The sequence below is a fragment of the Entelurus aequoreus genome, linkage group LG19, assembly GCF_033978785.1.
Source record: "Entelurus aequoreus isolate RoL-2023_Sb linkage group LG19, RoL_Eaeq_v1.1, whole genome shotgun sequence".
Taxonomy (NCBI): Eukaryota; Metazoa; Chordata; class Actinopteri; order Syngnathiformes; family Syngnathidae; genus Entelurus; species Entelurus aequoreus.
Window position 1 is genome coordinate 46,346,178 of NC_084749.1, and position 16,507 is coordinate 46,362,684.

The window sequence follows — 16,507 nt, forward strand, 5'->3', positions numbered from 1 at the left end:
GCTAACTTCAAATCTTTTTCCAGGAAACCCTTTAAGTTCTGTTACCATTGCGGTCGCTCCGCAGCTGTGACGCTGACTGCTTGTACTCGCTGCCACAAGGTGCTTTACTGCTCGACACACTGCAAACTGAAAGCGTGGAATAAAGGGCACAAGGAGGAGTGTGTCCGGGAGACTCTGGAATAGACTTTCTCGAGGGAAGTGTGTGTAGTTCATCTACCCGTCTTCACACTTGACGCGTACTACCAGGAGGACAAACTGAGATGACAAAAAGGCATGCACAAGATGAAGTACAGAGAAAAAGTGCCAAGGCTTTGGGGAATGAAAGGACACATTTGGTATGGTAAGAAATGAGGATATATGGAAGGAATACACCGATGAAGCTGACAGTTGATCAAAGTTACGAGTTTTGAAAGGTGCCGTGTTAAGTCTATAAAAATTATTTGCACTTTTTTTCTGTTTTGGGACTCACACAGTCTAAGCCAGGGGTCGGCAACCCAAAATGTTGAAAGAGCCATATTGGACCCAAAAAACAAAAACAAATCTGTCTGGAGCCGCAAAAAATTAAAAGCCATATTACATGTGTCATGAGATGTAAATTTAATTAAGAGGACTTAAAGGAAACTAAATGAGCTCAAATATAGCTACAAATGAGGCATAATGATGCAATATGTACATATAGCTAGCCTAAATAGCATGTTAGCATCGATTAGCTTGCAGTCATGCAGTGACCAAATATGTCTGATTAGCACTTCACACAAGTCAATAACATCAACAAAACTCACCTTTGTGCACTCATGTACAACGTTAAAAGTGTGGTGGACAAAATGAGACAGAAAAAGAAGTGGCATAAAACACGTCCTAGAAAGTCGGAGAAAGTTATGCATGTAAACAGACTATACGGTGAGTTCAAGGACCGCCAAAATAAGTAGGACAAAACGGCGCTCGCCAAATACTTGAATCAGTGAAGCATATTTAATATAAACAGTGTGATTTATAACAATTACGGAGGTTTGTGTCATGTTTGTCCTCCTACAGAAACCATACTAAAACAAAAAAATTTTTTTTTTTTTCCCCCTCATCTTTTTCCATTCTTCATACATTTTTGAAAAATCTCCAGAGAGCCACTAGGGCGGCGCTAAAGAGCCGCATGCGGCTCTAGAGCCGCGGGTTGCCGACCCCCGGTCTAAGCAGTCATGTTTAAATTAGTGCTGTCAAATCATTTATACACTATATTGCCAAAAGTATTTGGCCACCTGCCTTGACTCACATATGAACGTGAAGTGCCATCCCATTCCTAACCCATAGGGTTCAATATGACACCTTTTGCAGCTATTACAGCTTCAACTCTTCTGGGAAGGCTGTCCACAAGGTTGTAGAGTGTGTTTTAAAGGAATTTTCCACCATTCTTCCAAAAGCGCATTGGTGAGGTCACACACTGACGTTGGTGGAGAAGGCCTGGCTCTCAGTCTCCGTTCTAATTCATCCCAAAGGTGTTTCTATCGGGTTCAGGTCAGGACTCTGTGCAGGCCAGTCAAGTTTATCCACACCAGACTCTGTCATTCATGTCTTTATGGACCTTGCTTTGTGCACTGGTGCACAGTCATGTTGGAAGAGGAAGGGGCCCGCTCCAAACTGTTCCCACAAGGTTGGGAGCATTAAATTGTCCAAAATGTTTTGGTATCCTGGAGCATTCAAAGTTCCTTTCACTGGAACTAAGGGGCCAAGCCCAACTCCTGAAAAACAACCCCACACCATAATTCCTCCTCCACCAGATTTCACACTCGGCACAATGCAGTCCGAAATGTAGCGTTCCCCTGGCAACCTCCAAACCCGGACTGGTCCATCAGATTGCCAGATGGAAAAGTGTGATTCATCAGTCCAGAGAAGGCGTCTCCACTGCTCTAGAGTCCAGTGGCGACGTGCTTTACACCACTGCATCCCACGCTTTGCATTGGACTTGGTGATGTATGGCTTAGATGCAGCTGCTCGGCCATGGAAACCTATTCCATGAAGCTCTCTGCGTACTGTACGTGGGCTAATTGGAAGGTCACATGAAGTTCGGAGCTCTGTAGCAACTGACTGTGCAGAAAGTCTTTGCACTATGCTGACCTCTCTGTCAGTTTACGTGGCCTACCACTTGGTGGCTGAGTTGCTGTTGTTCCCAAACTCTTCACTTTTCTTATAATAAAGCCGACAGTTGACTTTGGAATATTTAGGAGCGAGGACATTTTTCACGACTGGATTTGTTGCACAGGTGGCATCCTATGACAGTTCCACGCTGGAAATCACTGAGAGCGGCCCATTCTTTCACAAATGTTTGTAGAAACAGTCTCCATGCCTAAGTGCTTGATTTGATACACCTGTGGCCGGGCCAAGTGATTAGGACACCTGATTCTCATCATTTGGATGGGTGGCCAAATACTTTTGGCAATATAGTGTATTTTATTTAGATTAATCACACTTTTGAATTTGGATTATTCATGACTTATCACAGGTTATTACTGGCTTGCATAATTGAAATCAATTTAAAAAAGACTCCAAAATCTGGACTCAAATGCAGAATGTCATCCAGGAACGTTTTCCAGCTGTTTTACTTGAGTGTACATACTTTTATTTGCTCAGAATTTGCTCAGTTTTATTTAAAGTCGAGTCAGGGTGCATTTTGAAGATACATTTTTCAGCGAGCGCACTAGTCAGAGTCTCCTCATTCATCTTTGCTTACTAATGCTGGCATTGACCTGATCACTAACCAGATAACGACAGGTAACCATCCTTAGCTAAGGTAAAGTTGCATGCAGTCAACATAATTTGTGTGATTGATCTGCGTATATACATGATGAATGTGATATCATTTTTGTGATCAATTACATTAGTTAAATCCCTGTTTTTGACAGCCCTAGTTAGAATATTACACATTGAGTTTATAAATTCGTCCTGGTCGTGGAACTGTGGACCAGCTCTATACTCTCGGCAGGGTCCTTGAGGGTGCATGGGAGTTTGCCCAACCAGTCTACATGTGCTTTGTGGACTTGGAGAAGGCATTCGACCGTGTACCCCGGGAAGTCCTGTGGGGAGTGCTCAGAGAGTATGGGGTATGGGACTGTCTGATTGTGGAGGTCCGCTCCCTGTATGATCAGTGTCAGAGCTTGGTCCGCATTGCCGGCAGTAAGTCGGACACGTTTCCAGTGAGGGTTGGACTCCACCAAGGCTGCCCTTTGTCACCCATTCTGTTCTGAACTTTTATGGACAGAATTTCTAGGCGCAGTCAGGGTGTTGAGGGGATCCGGTTTGGTGGCTGCAGGATTAGGTCTCTGCTTTTTGCAGATGATGTGGTCCTGATGGCTTCAACTGGCCAGGATCTTCAGCTCTCATTGGATCAGTTCGCAGCCGAGTGTAAAGCGACTGGGATGAGAATCAGCACCTCCAAGTCCGAGTCCATGGTTATCGCCCGGAAAAAGGTGGAGTGCCATCTTCAGGTTGGGGAGGAGATCTTGCCCCAAGTGGAGGAGTTCAAGTACCTCGGAGTCTTGTTCACGAGTGAGGGAAGAGTGGATGGTGAGATCGACAGGCGGATCGGTGCGGCGTCTTCAGTAATGCGGACGCTGTATCGATCCGTTGTGGTGAAGAAGGAGCTGAGCCGGAAGGCAAAGCTCTCAATTTATTTGTCGATCTGGGTTCCCATCCTCACCTATGGTCATGAGCTTTGGGTTATGACCGAAAGGACAAGATCACGGGTACAAGCGGCCGAAATGAGCTTCCTCCGCCGAGTGGCAGGTCTCTCCCTTAGAGATAGGGTGAGAAGCTCTGTCATCCAGGAGGAACTCAGAGTAAAGCTGCTAAGCAGACTTTCCTCTCCCCAGCCACTTCGTCCAGCTCTTCCCGGGTGATCCCGAGGCGTTCCCAGGCCAGCCAGGAGACATGGTCTTCCCAACGTGTCCTGGGTCTTCCCCGTGGCCTCCTACTGGTCGGACGTGCTCTAAACACCTCCCTGGTGAGGCGTTCGGGTGGCATCCTGACCAGGTGCCCGAACCACATTATATAAAGTTTGTAAATCAAACTTGGAAATTGTTTTAAGTTATCTTAGAACATTGTATTGTTCTATTTTAAATATCAGGTGTAGTGTGCAGAAGGTTTGTACAGTTTAACAAATCTGATCAGGTTCTGGTTTAATGAGATTTTCTGGGTGTGTAAGCCCATAATGGGAGTGGCATGGCAGAAGGTGCACTTTAAAATACTGAGACAAGCATAAATTGTATGGTGTCTTTTGTTTTTATACAGATAATGAAACTAGGAATAGAAATGTGTGATTCTATGATTCTCTTGTTTTTCAACAAATATGAAAATGTTGTGTTAATGGCACCAAATGTATGACTTGAAGTCATTGCCAGTATTTGCTGAGGCTTCCTGCTTCTTGCATCAGACTGATGAGTCACTGGTGGGACGGACAACTGCAGCAGGCAACAGTATTGTTATTGTTTTGGACTGAATGCCTTGCATAGAGGAAGTAGTGACAGGTGTTTCCAGCCATTTCCACTGCAGGTATGGATCTAGAGGAGCAAGAAAACGAGCTACTTGCTATTCATAGCATTCTGAGTTCAGAGGAGTTTGTCCGGCACGGACTTAGGACTGCCGGAGAAATAAGAGTGTTGACTGAACTGCCCTCTGGCTTCCTGGTGGCACTCGGAGAAGGTAAACAAATCATTCTCGTTCAAAAGTGTGTTATTGACTTCCTGTAATATGAGGACATGTAGATGTAGATCTTGGTTTGCAGACAGTACGACTCAGTAGAAAGAACAGTGAATCAGATTTCCCAAGAACATGTGTCATGTTTGCTTTGTCAAAGGTGACACCCGGACGCAGCACGAGATATCATTCCTTCCAGCGTTGCATCTGGCCTTTGAGTTCCCGGAGGATTATCCCTCCTCATCCCCTCCCTCCTTCACTCTCTGCTGTATCTGGCTGACACACAAACAGGTAAGTAGCATTACACACCAGTGTGTGTGTGTGTGTGTGTGTGTGGATTTGTTTACATGGACCACATCAGCCATTTCCCCTGCGTCTCTCCAGCTTGCTTCTTTAGGGTCTCACCTCATTGATCTCTATCAAGCCACTGGAGGTGACGTGGTGATCTTCTCCTGGGTACAGTTTCTAAGGGAGGATACTCTCGGATTCCTCAACATCCGTTCTCTGCTGGAACTCCCCAATGAACGCAGCAGCCCGTACAACAGCGAGGACACAATTTCCGCCTCCATCTCGGAAACCAATCAAATCCCCCTCACCTCAGGGTCCAAAGACGCCGAACGTTGTCACCTTTCAGATCATTTGATGGACAATAGTCATGAAGACTCTCGAGGAGCCGTAGCCCCCGAGTCCTGCAAATCCCGTAAGGATTCTTCCATCCCGCTTGGTGAAGAAGAAGCATGTGGAAAAGGAGCTGGAAACGCTTCTGCTTCCGACCAACCAGTCTCTGATCTCTCCCTGACTCCAGCACAAGCTCTTATGTCTGAGATATTGGTCCACGATGCAGCTCAAACACACAAGGTTTTCCAAAGCACAGTTTTTGATTGCTCAGTGTGTTTTCTGAGCTACCTGGGTTCCGAGTGTGTACGGATACAAGAGTGCGGCCATGTCTTCTGCCAGGCCTGTCTGGCTGAGTTCTGTAAGCTCCGGATAACAGAGGGAAATGTCCTTGGCGTCACCTGCGCTCAGGCAGGCTGCACAGCTTTCCCCACGCCTGACCAAGTAAGATCCCATCCTTATTTCTTAAGTATTACTCTGACATATTTGATTATCTTCTATTTTCATTTGGAAGGTGGAGAGTCTGGTGGGGGAGGAACTGTTTAGACGCTATGACCGTCTTCTTCTACAGTCTACTCTGGACTGTATGGCAGGTGTGTGCATTCAAAGAACACTCAAAATCTAGGCCTTGTTGAATCGCTATTCAATCATATAATAAAAAAATACATGAAGTTTTAACTGTGATCAACAGTAAAGTAGACAAATACAGAGAAACCAATCTGAGCCTGGATCACATTTTACCATATCAAATAATGAACATTAAATGGAACCATTACAGCAGTGTTGTTCAACCACTGGTGTGCCGCGAGATACTCACTGGTGTGCCGTGGGAAAATATGAAATTTCACCTAATTAGCCTAAAAAACTATTTTTGCAAACCAATAATTATATTCCACAAGAAATGTGCCGTTGTTGAATGTCTGCAGAGTGACCATGTAATACTCCTCCATATCAGTAGGTGGCAGCAGATAGCTAGTTGCGGTGCAGGTCTACTTTGAGGACTTAGTTGTGCAATTGCATCATATTTGGTCATATTTGGTCAATATACGCTACTGAGTGTCATTTGTTAACATTTTCTGTAGTGGGATTTAAAAAAAAAAAAAGTGCCTCGGCTCCAAAAAGGTTGAAAAACACTGCATTACAGGGTCTGTACAGCCAGTATTTTACATACATACAATGTCAATAATTAAACTAAAGTAAAAAAAAATAAAAACAACCTCTTACAATGCATGACTGATGCAAAAGTTTTGGGCAAAACGTCTCATTAAAGGCCTACTGAAAGCCACTACTACCGACCACGTAGTCTGATAGTTTATATATCAATGATAAAATCTTAACATTGCAACACATGCCAATAAGGCCGGGTTAACTTGTAAAGTGTAATTTAAATTTCCCACGAAACTTCCGGTTGAAAAAGCCTTCGGAGGATGACGTATGCGCGTGACGTAGCCAGGGGAACAGAGGTATGGCTTCCCCATTGAATACAGTACAAAAAAGCTCTGTTTTCATTTCATAATTCCACAGTATTCTGGACATCTGTGTTGGTGAATCTTTTGCAATTTGTTTAATGAACAATGGAGACTGCAAAGAAGAAAGTTGTAGGTGGGATCGGTGTATTAGCGGCTGGCTGTAGCAACACAACAAGAAGGACTTACTTGGATAGCAGACGCGCCAGCCGATGCTAGCCGCCAACCACATCTGTGTTGGGGTGAAGTCCTTCGTCGCGCCGTCGATCGCTGGAACGCAGGTGAGCACGGGTGTTGATGAGCAGATGAGGGCTGGCTGGCGTAGGTGGAGCGCTAATGTTTTTATCATAGCTCTGTGAGGTCCGGTTGCTGAGTTGCTAAGTTAGCCTTAGCGTTGTTAGCAACAGTTGTTAAGCTTAGCAACAATTGTTAAGCTTTGCCAGGCTGAGAATTATTAATCGTGTAGTTACATGTCCATGGTTTAATAGTATTGTTGATCTTCTGTCTATCTTTACAGTCAGGGATTTATTTATTTTGTTTCTATCTGCATTTGAGACAGATGCTATCACGTTAGCTCATGCTAAAGAGCTTCGTCGATGTATTGTCGTGGAGATAAAAGTCACTGTGAATATCCATTTCGCGTTCTCGACTCTCATTTTCAAGAGGATATAGTATCCGAGGTGGTTTAAAATACAAATCCGTGATCCACAATAGAAAAAGGAGAGAGTGTGGAATCCAATGAGCCAGCTTGTACCTAAGTTACGGTCAGAGCGAAAAAAGATGTGTATTTCACTGCATTCTAGTCCGTCACTCTAACGTTCCTCATCCACGAATCTTTCATCCTCGCTCGAATTAATGGGGTAATCGTCGCTTTCTCGGTCCGAATAGCTCTAGCTGCGTTGAAAACAATAGGAAAATATGAGGAAGTGAACAACTGACTACGACACGCTACTTCCGGTGAGGGCAAGGCTTTTTTTTTATTAGAGACAAAAAGTTGCAAACTTTATCGACGTTGTTCTATACTAAATCTTTTCAGCAAAAATATGGCAATATCGCGAAATGATCAAGTATGACACATAGAATGGATCTGCTATCCCCGTTTGAATAAAAAAAATTCATTTCAGTAGGCCTTTAAGATCAAACAAAACTCGACTTAATATTATGTATTCTGTTCCTCCTTTATTGATAATTTCAACTAATTGGTTTCAGCACTACAGGTGAACCTCCAAAAGTTTGAATATCGTGCAAAGGTTTGTTTGTGGCAATTAGATCTAAAAGATGAATGTGACATCAATCAATGTTTACTTATATAGCCCTAAATCACGAGTGTCTCAAAGGGCTGCACAAGCCACAACGACAGATTCCACATCAGGGCAAGGAAAAAACTCAACCCAATGGGATGACAATGAAATCCTTGGAGGAGACTGTAGTAATGTTTACCATTATAACTGAAAAGTCAAGCAATATACCAAATACATGTGTTCATCTTCAAGAATGATATCAGCCTTATAAGCTGCAGACGCGCACATCTGGCAGGTTATTTTGGTTGCAGATGATAAGCAGATAAGTGAGTAAGTTGTAACTTGAATGTGTCATGTGGTGTTTCTTCAGATGTCATTTACTGTCCACGGACCGCCTGTGGATCGCCAGTCATTCTAGAAGAAGCCAGCAGGTTGGCGCTCTGCTCTGTCTGTGGCTTTGCCTTCTGTGTTACCTGCAAGAAGACTTACCATGGAAGAGATGACTGCAGGGTGAGGGGGAAGCCTCAAACAGACGACTCACAGCAAGACGATGCAGACCTCCCCCAGTCAGTTGGTAGGTTCTAGACTATTTTTATGAAGTTTCAGTTTTTATAATTCTATTTTTATACTGTGACTAGAACTAACAGCGGACCTTTTCCACAGCAGATACTTGTTTATTTTATAGTGTCAGCCTGCAATCAGCAAATCGTCCACAACTAAAAGTGTCCTTTGCAGCGGGTGTTGGTTGGCCGTGCTTCCTCTTAGCTCCCTCACGAGTCTAGTCTGGAGCGAGAGGAGAACCAGCCTCGTCCTGGGTCACCTCTCTGTCGACTAGCCCGTGAGCGCGAGCCACTAACACTCGTACCTCGCGCTGTCCACTTCCCTCGCAGCAAGGTAGCCGCGATAGCACACAACTAAACTCTACAACGTTCTCCAAACAATAAATAGTCCCAGGGGAGAGTGTCTCTTAACTAAACTTAGTCCGAACCTGACTGAACCTGGCGTTCGTGAAGTCACGTTGCAGCCAACAAACACAGGTGCGAGCTGCGGTGAGCTAACTAGCGGTTAGCATGCGCTTCACCTCCTACTGGCAACGTGAAGCGCCCAAAACGTCTTTAAACCTAAACTAGTGCACTGGCACTTAACTGTCACTTATAACAAACTTAAATACAACGCTTAGAGTACTAGTTACTTATCTGATCTGCAACTGTGGTGAACTCTATCTCCGGGTAGTATTACAGACGCTCCGCTGCCTGTCAAATGCCGGAGCTCTTTTAAACACTTTTTTCTACCTGCCGGCGGAAACAGAAGTGCCCGTAACCCTGGCAACCGTAACCGTGGCAACGGTTAAACAACTAACGAAAATACATTCCACCTTCCCAAACGACACATATGAAATAGAAATAAATAATAATAATTAATCCCTTAACAGAAATCTATGTATAAAACTAAAATGGACAATTTATACAAATATGAAAACCTTCAGAACAACCACCATGCTTGACGGTAGGGGTGGTGTTCCTGGGATTAAAGGCCTCACCTTTTCTCCTCCAAACATATTGATGGTATTGTGGCCAAACAGTCTTGTTTCATCTGACATCACATGGACGATGATAAGACCTTCGAGAGGAAAGTTCAAATATTCTCCCAAAATGTGTTTGTCATTGTTGTTTAGTGTGATTTCACTATATGGCACAGGTTTATGACAGTGTTGGCATTGTTCATACAGCCACCCTTAGTGTGACATGTATGGCTGTTGAGTAAGTATGCCTTTCATTCACTCGTGTGAAGTGTGTTCAAAGTCGAGATGATCGATTTCATGGTTCATGACCAGGCATAATGAAGAAACTAGCAGCTGTTGTCTGTCCGCACCTCTTTCTATATAGTATTTGTAATATTGTGTGTGTCTCAGTGGGTATGGCGGCTCTCTGGGATGACTATACCAGTGGAAGTAAACAAAGAAAGCGCCTGCTAGAGAGCAGGTATGGTCGAAGAAGTATTTTGGGCCATCTAGAGGACTCCCTCTCCGAGGACTGGATTACTTCCAACAGCAAACAATGTCCGTACTGCTTCTGCAAAATACAGGTACTGTTCTTGTTGTACTGTCCTGTCCTGTGTCTTTTATCCCAAAAAAGAAAACACATTTTAAATCAGGCGTGTGTTTGTGTTGCAGAAAGACAAAGGGTGCAATGTGATGAGGTGCGCAAAGTGCCAGCAATCGTTCTGCTGGGCCTGCTTGGGAAAGCTTTCGTTTCAAAATGTTGGCCAACACTTTGCGGAGGGTCCGTGTGTACAGTTCCAGTACCACCTCTGACCAACAGTCTCAGGAGGGACACATTTTTGCTCACAAAGTAGGCCATAAATAGCCTTGCCAACTCCCTGAAAAGAACAATAAGGGACACCTTGTAAGGCAAGTAGACCTGATTTCTTATGTTATTTGTGTGAAAGGAGTTTTATACTATCTGCAAACGCTGAATAAAGTTAACTGGACCTTATTCAGAAGAGTCCATTCGCATCCATGAAACTTTTTTGGAATATATGACCTGATGACTGACGATCTACATCAGGGATGACCAAACCCCTGAATGCAGCACAAAATCAATTTCAATAAGCAATCAGTCTGAATGTGCTAGTGTCTTCATGTTAAATTTAAATACCCGTGGGTCTGATAGGTGGCAAATTATCACCATCTTGTGGACAATGTGAGAAACTCGGGTCATTTTCTTACTTGAAATCGCAAGCACATAATTTACTTATGCGACACAATACAAATCAATCAAAGTTTACTTAAATAGCACTTAATCACACATGTCTCAAAGGGCTATACAAACCACAACGACATCCTCGGCTCAGATCCCACATCTGGGCAAGAAAAAACTCAACCCAATGGGAACAACGAGAAACCTTTGGAAGGGACCGCAGATGTGTAATTGTTTGGTTGTCAGATGTAAAGGTGGTTTTATTAAATAGGTGTCGGTGTCTAGCAGGACCGATAATCAGCATTTCCGTTTTCTTAGCGCTAAGATGCAAAAAGTTGCTGGACATCCATTGTTTAATTTAATTTAGACACACCTATAGGTGACTACAATCCGGCGTGTTGGTCAGCTTTAGGGGCATGCAGAGTTGGGTGTCATCAGCATAACAGTGAAAGCTAACACCGTATTTGCGTATGATGTCACCTAGCGGCAGCATGTTGGTACTGAAGAGTGCAGGGCCAAGAACCGAACCCTGTGGAACTCCACTCCGCACGTTACCTTAACATACTCTGAGGTCACATTGTTATGGGAGACGCACTGCATCCTGTCAGTAAGATGGGAGTTTAACCAAGAAAAGGCTAAGTCTGACATACCAATACGTGTTTTGATACATTTTAATAGAATGTTATGATCAAAGTTATCGAAAGCAGCGCTAAGGTCAAGCGGATGAGATTGGAGTAGTAGCTAAGGAAAGCATGACTTTATAAGTTAATAAACTATCACTCCATGTTTGATGAAAAACCTAAAGTTTAGTCGCACGCCGTTTGCGTTCCAGCTTTCCACAAGATTTCTTCTGTAAACCAGTGGGTACGCCTTTTAGGGGCCTTTTTTTAGCTTTAGCGGTGCTATACTATCAATGGTGAGGTTATCGATAGAGCCCACATAATTTGGAAATGGTGCCATTACCGAAGGCAGTAGACCAGCAAGAGTCATAGTTGCGAGAGCATTAATGTTGCAGCTGCTTAAAGCTTTTAAGGGGACGGGCAATATGTGCACTCGTGTAGTTAGGGACAGATGCCTCGTTAAGCCAGAAAAATTCATCTGGTTTTAGCCAAGTTTCGCTCAGACCAATGACTTTAAAGGCCTACTGAAATGAATTTTTTTTATTTAAACGGGGATAGCAGATCTATTCTATGTGTCATACTTGATCATTTCGCGATATTGCCATATTTTTGCTGAAAGGATTTAGTATAGAACAACGACGATAAAGATTGCAACTTTTGGTATCTGATAAAAAAAAGGCTTGCACCTACCGGAAGTAGCGTGACGTAGTCAGTTGAACATATACGCAAAGTTCCCTATTGTTTACAATGATGGCCGCATGAAGTGAGAGAGATTCGGACCGAGAAAGCGACAATTTCCCCATTAATTTGAGCGAGGATGAAAGATTTGTGGATGAGTAAAGTGCAAGTGAAGGACTAGTGGGGAGTTGAAGCTATTCAGATAGGGAAGATGCTGTGAGAGCCGGGGGTGACCTGATATTCAGCTGGGAATGACTACAACAGTAAATAAACACAAGACATATATATACTCTATTAGCCACAACACAACCAGGCTTATATTTAATATGCCACAAATTAATCCTGCATAAAAACACCTGCGTGTTTGTTATGCTAGCTCCTAGCTCCTCTGCTAGCTCCTAGCTCCATAGAACACGCCAATACAATTCAAACACCTGATCAACACACACAATCACTCAGCCCAAAAGACCGTTTACCTAACCCAAGGTTCATAAAGCTTATATATTTTTAAAAAGTTACGTACGTGACGCGCACATACGGTCAAGTTATCGAATGTTTAGCAGCCAAGGCTGCATACTCACGGTACCTGATATTCAGCTGGGAATGACTACAACAGTAAATAAACACAAGACATATATATACTCTATTAGCCACAACACAACCAGGCTTATATTTAATATGCCACAAATTAATCCTGCATAATAACACCTGCGTGTTTGTTATGCTAGCTCCTAGCTCCTCTGCTAGCTCCTAGCTCCATAGAACACGCCAATACAATTCAAACACCCGATCAACACACACAATCACTCAGCCCAAAAGACCGTTCACCTAACCCAAGGTTCATAAAGCTTATATATTTTTAAAAAGTTACGTACGTGACGCGCACTTACGGTACGGTACGTGTTATGCTAGCTCCTAGCTCCTCTGCTAGCTCCTAGCTCCATAGAACACGCCAATACAATTCAAACACATGATCAACACACACAATCACTCAGCCCAAAAGACCGTTCACCTAACCCAAGGTTCATAAAGCTTATATATTTTAAAAAAGTTACGTACATACGCAAAAAAAAGCCAAAGCTGCATACTCACAGTAGCACGTCTGCGTCTTTGTCATCCAAATCAAAGTAATCCTGGTAAGAGTCTGTGTTGTCCCAGTTCTCTACAGGCGTCTGTGTATCCAAATCAAAAGTCCTCCTGGTTAGAGTCTCTGTTATCCGAGTTCTTCCATCTTGACTGCATCTTTCGGGAATGTAAACAAAGAAGCGCCGGCTGTGTACTGTTGTGGCTGACTACGTTCGAAAAATACGTCCATTTCGCACCGACAACTTTCTTCTTTGCTTGCTTGGCTTCCTTCTCCATAATGCAATGAACATGATTGAAACAGATTCACGAACACAGATGTCCAGAATACTGTGGAATTATGAAATGAAAACAGAGCTTTTTCATATTGGCTTCAATGTGGAAGGCATACCCGTGTTCGTCGGGCTACGTCACGCGCATACGTCATCCTCAGAGGCGTTTCGAACCGGAAGTTTAGCGGCAAATTTAAAATGTCACTTTATAAGTTAACCCGGCCGTATTGGCATGTGTTATAATGTTAAGATTTCATCATTGATATATAAACTATCAGACTGCGTGGTCGGTAGTAGTGGGTTTCAGTAGGCCTTTAAGATTGTAGTCTGTATTGAACTGATTAACTAACAACGTTTTAGGAAACAATGATCTGATATTTAAAAAGCCCGCATTATAGGTAGTGGTCTGTTTTGAGGGATTTTGTTAATGGTATCCGTAGTGCTGATATTAAAAACGTTACGTTTATTTTGTGTAGTGCACCTTAAATAATTTCAATCACATCTAGGAATTGATATGATGGGGATCTTGAAATGATTTGCTTGGTGCGCAATAGATTGAACGCGTCATAATTTGCCTAGAATGCATGTCCACCTCTGGCACAGTTACTACAGAACAAACATGTGAGTTGTGTATTATTCTAGGAGAAATGCTATGTGTACAGGAATCTTCCAGCCTGGCGCTGGTTAGTTCTAGCCTAACTGACTCCTCACCTGGACTAACACACACTGGAATTGTCAGAATAATTATATCTAAATTATCACAATACTTTGTGTTGAAATGAGTTCCTGGCAAGAAGACAAGCTGTTTTTGAAACCTACCAAGAAGAAGGCTCGTAAAACTCCACTGTGTAAGGGGGAAAGCAACATGAAGGGTTTTCTGTTTTCTTTCATGTATGGTAATCAACAGAAAGATATTGTTCTAACCCAAGGACTTCAATGCAGAGAGAAGGCAGGATCTGCCCAATTTCCAGACGACCTCTTTTTGAACTATTTTATGGACCTCTTTTTGAACTATTTTACAAACTCTTTTTTGAACTGACCTTCTCTGTGCTCTGTTTACGACCTTTTCTGTGAACTGTTTACGACCTTTTCTGTGAACTGTTTGCGACCTTTGTCCTTTGGAACCAGCTGTGGCCATGTGGTCGGGGAGGGTCCAAAATAAAAGAAGGAGGCATGCAATCTTTTGGCAGAATGTAATGACACTGTTCAAGGGTACAGATGTGCACGTTTCTCCTCACTGAACCACATTGACTTCTGTCTCTGTTTGATTCTTTGCTTCTTGTCTTGTTTAATAGATGTCATCAGTGTTTGAACCTGACAGTAATTGCCTGTGTCCGAGCTTGCTGTAGTGTAGTTAGTCAAGCTTGACTCAAAATAGTAGTCTATATTTCTGCAGAGAGTGATGGCGCCTTCCCAGTTAGAGTGAAGGCCGTCCCTCCTCAGCAAGCACGATTTGCCCCAGAAAAAGGGCCAATTATCAATAAACGTTAGTCCCCGTTCTGCACAAAAACTAGCGAGCCACTAATCTAATCTGCTATACCTCTCATCATTCCATCTCGCAGGCAGGGGGCCAGAGACAAGTGCCGGGACGTATTTCTCTATGTTCCTCTTTGTAATCTCTGACTGTCTCATCCGGGTGTCATTGGAGCCGACGTATACAACTATGATCGCGTAGCTCGTGGTGTGATTAGCCTGTCGTACATGTTTACTTGGCCTGCTGCGAGTCAGCTCCCTAAGACTAGCTTCAATGTCAGGTGCTCTGGCCCCGAGAATACACTTAATTATGGCTGGTTTACTAAGCTGTATGTTCCGGGTGATGGAGTCCCCTATGACTAAGGTGTGGTGCCCTGTAGACTGGGGTGTAGGACTAGCTAAAGGGCCAAATCTATTATGCATCTCAAACGGTTCACCGTGGCTTGTAGGCCGCTTAGAGCTGCTACAAGCTGGGCCAGTTAGCTTGCGACAGCACACGCTAGCCAATGTGTCCGTGGCGTCTAAAGTTACGAAATTACAAACAATCTTTCTTAGTCATTGTGCAGAAAGAAAGAAATAAATCAACCAGCACAAAAAGTCAACACAACCTGGTCACTGAATCACTTTGTGGATATTATTTTTTTAAAAACGCCCCTTCACCATAAAACATTCAAAATGACACCCATTTAAATCCATTGCAAGGCATGATGGGAAAAATGCTAAACACTCCACACTAATCTATGTTTAACTTTTAGCTGCTTGATATTTCTGAGTGATTACAAAGCTTTAAAGACACACATTCTTAATTACCAATTATAATTTTTAATAATATATCTACTAAATTATTATTATATGTAAACAAATATACATATATATATATATATATATATATATATATATATATATATATATATATATATATGTATATAACCTACTCAGTGGCCTAGTGGTTAGAGTGTCCACCCTGAGATCGGTAGGTTGTGAGTTCAAACCCCGGCCGAGTCATACCAAAGACTATACAAATGGGAGCCATTACCTCCCTGCTTGGCACTCAGCATCAGGGGTTGGAATTGGGGGTTAAATCACCAAAAATGATTCCCGGGCGCGGCCACCGCTGCTGCTCACTGCTCCCCTCACCTCCCAGGGGGTCATCAAGGGTGATGGGTCGAATGCAGAGAATAATTTCACCACACCTTGTGTGTGTGTGACAATCATTGGTACTTTATATATATATATATATATATATATATATATATATATATATATATATATATATATATATATATATATATATATATATATGTTTGGCAATGGTAGGTGAAACCGTGGGCGCAAATTGGCAGCCACGTCTCCGTCATTTTACAACAGGGCAACTGTAGCTACAAATGTAGCCTACCTCCATCAAGTGTGAAAGGAGAGTGAATGAATGATCATTCATATTATTATTCATCTTTGTACCAACATATATGCATTGACCTGATCACTGCCAGGTAAGCATCCATGCATCAAGTTCGGGTAAAGTAGCATATACAGTCAAAATAGTGTGATTAATCTGCGTATAAACAACAATAATGCAATCTTGTTTGTGATTCATCGCAAATTAACTCATTGTTTCTGACAGCTCTAATTTGAATATTAACTAAATTTGTTTATGAATTTAACTTGACAAATTTCTAG

General features: G+C 42.9%; 2 protein-coding genes across 4 annotated transcripts in view; both read left to right on the forward strand.

Annotated features, from left to right (window-relative positions):
- Positions 1-3,963, forward strand: part of LOC133635409 (ankyrin repeat and MYND domain-containing protein 1-like) — a 46,042-nt gene extending 42,079 nt beyond the window's left edge. Inside the window, exons 17-18 of one of the 3 annotated variants that reach the window (XR_009822060.1) lie at positions 24-340; positions 3,861-3,963. Coding sequence is in view for 2 of the 3 variants with exons in the window: in XM_062028586.1 (XP_061884570.1) it covers positions 24-183 (160 nt within the window). In the remaining variant the exon portion in view is untranslated. Of the gene's footprint in view, positions 1-23; positions 3,021-3,860 lie in introns of those variants that run through there. The other 2 variants (XM_062028586.1, XM_062028585.1) reach the window with 2 other exon arrangements.
- Positions 3,537-11,895, forward strand: LOC133635410 (E3 ubiquitin-protein ligase RNF14-like). Its single transcript, XM_062028587.1, has 7 exons — positions 3,537-4,689; positions 4,844-4,974; positions 5,068-5,742; positions 5,813-5,891; positions 8,376-8,579; positions 9,918-10,090; positions 10,179-11,895. The coding sequence occupies exons 1-7, from the start codon at positions 4,542-4,544 to the stop codon at positions 10,317-10,319; spliced, it is 1,551 nt and encodes a 516-aa protein (XP_061884571.1). The 5' UTR covers positions 3,537-4,541; the 3' UTR covers positions 10,320-11,895.
- The last annotated feature ends 4,612 nt before the right edge of the window (positions 11,896-16,507 follow it).

Excerpts from the sequence above, each read along its gene's own strand:
- LOC133635410 (XM_062028587.1), top strand. The coding sequence starts at position 4,542 with ATGGATCTAGAGGAGCAAGAAAACGAGCTACTTGCTATTCATAGCATT. Across the intron at positions 4,975-5,067 it reads TCTGGCTGACACACAAACAG|CTTGCTTCTTTAGGGTCTCA; the intron begins GTAAGTAGCATT and ends GCGTCTCTCCAG. Across the intron at positions 5,892-8,375 it reads TACTCTGGACTGTATGGCAG|ATGTCATTTACTGTCCACGG; the intron begins GTGTGTGCATTC and ends GTGTTTCTTCAG.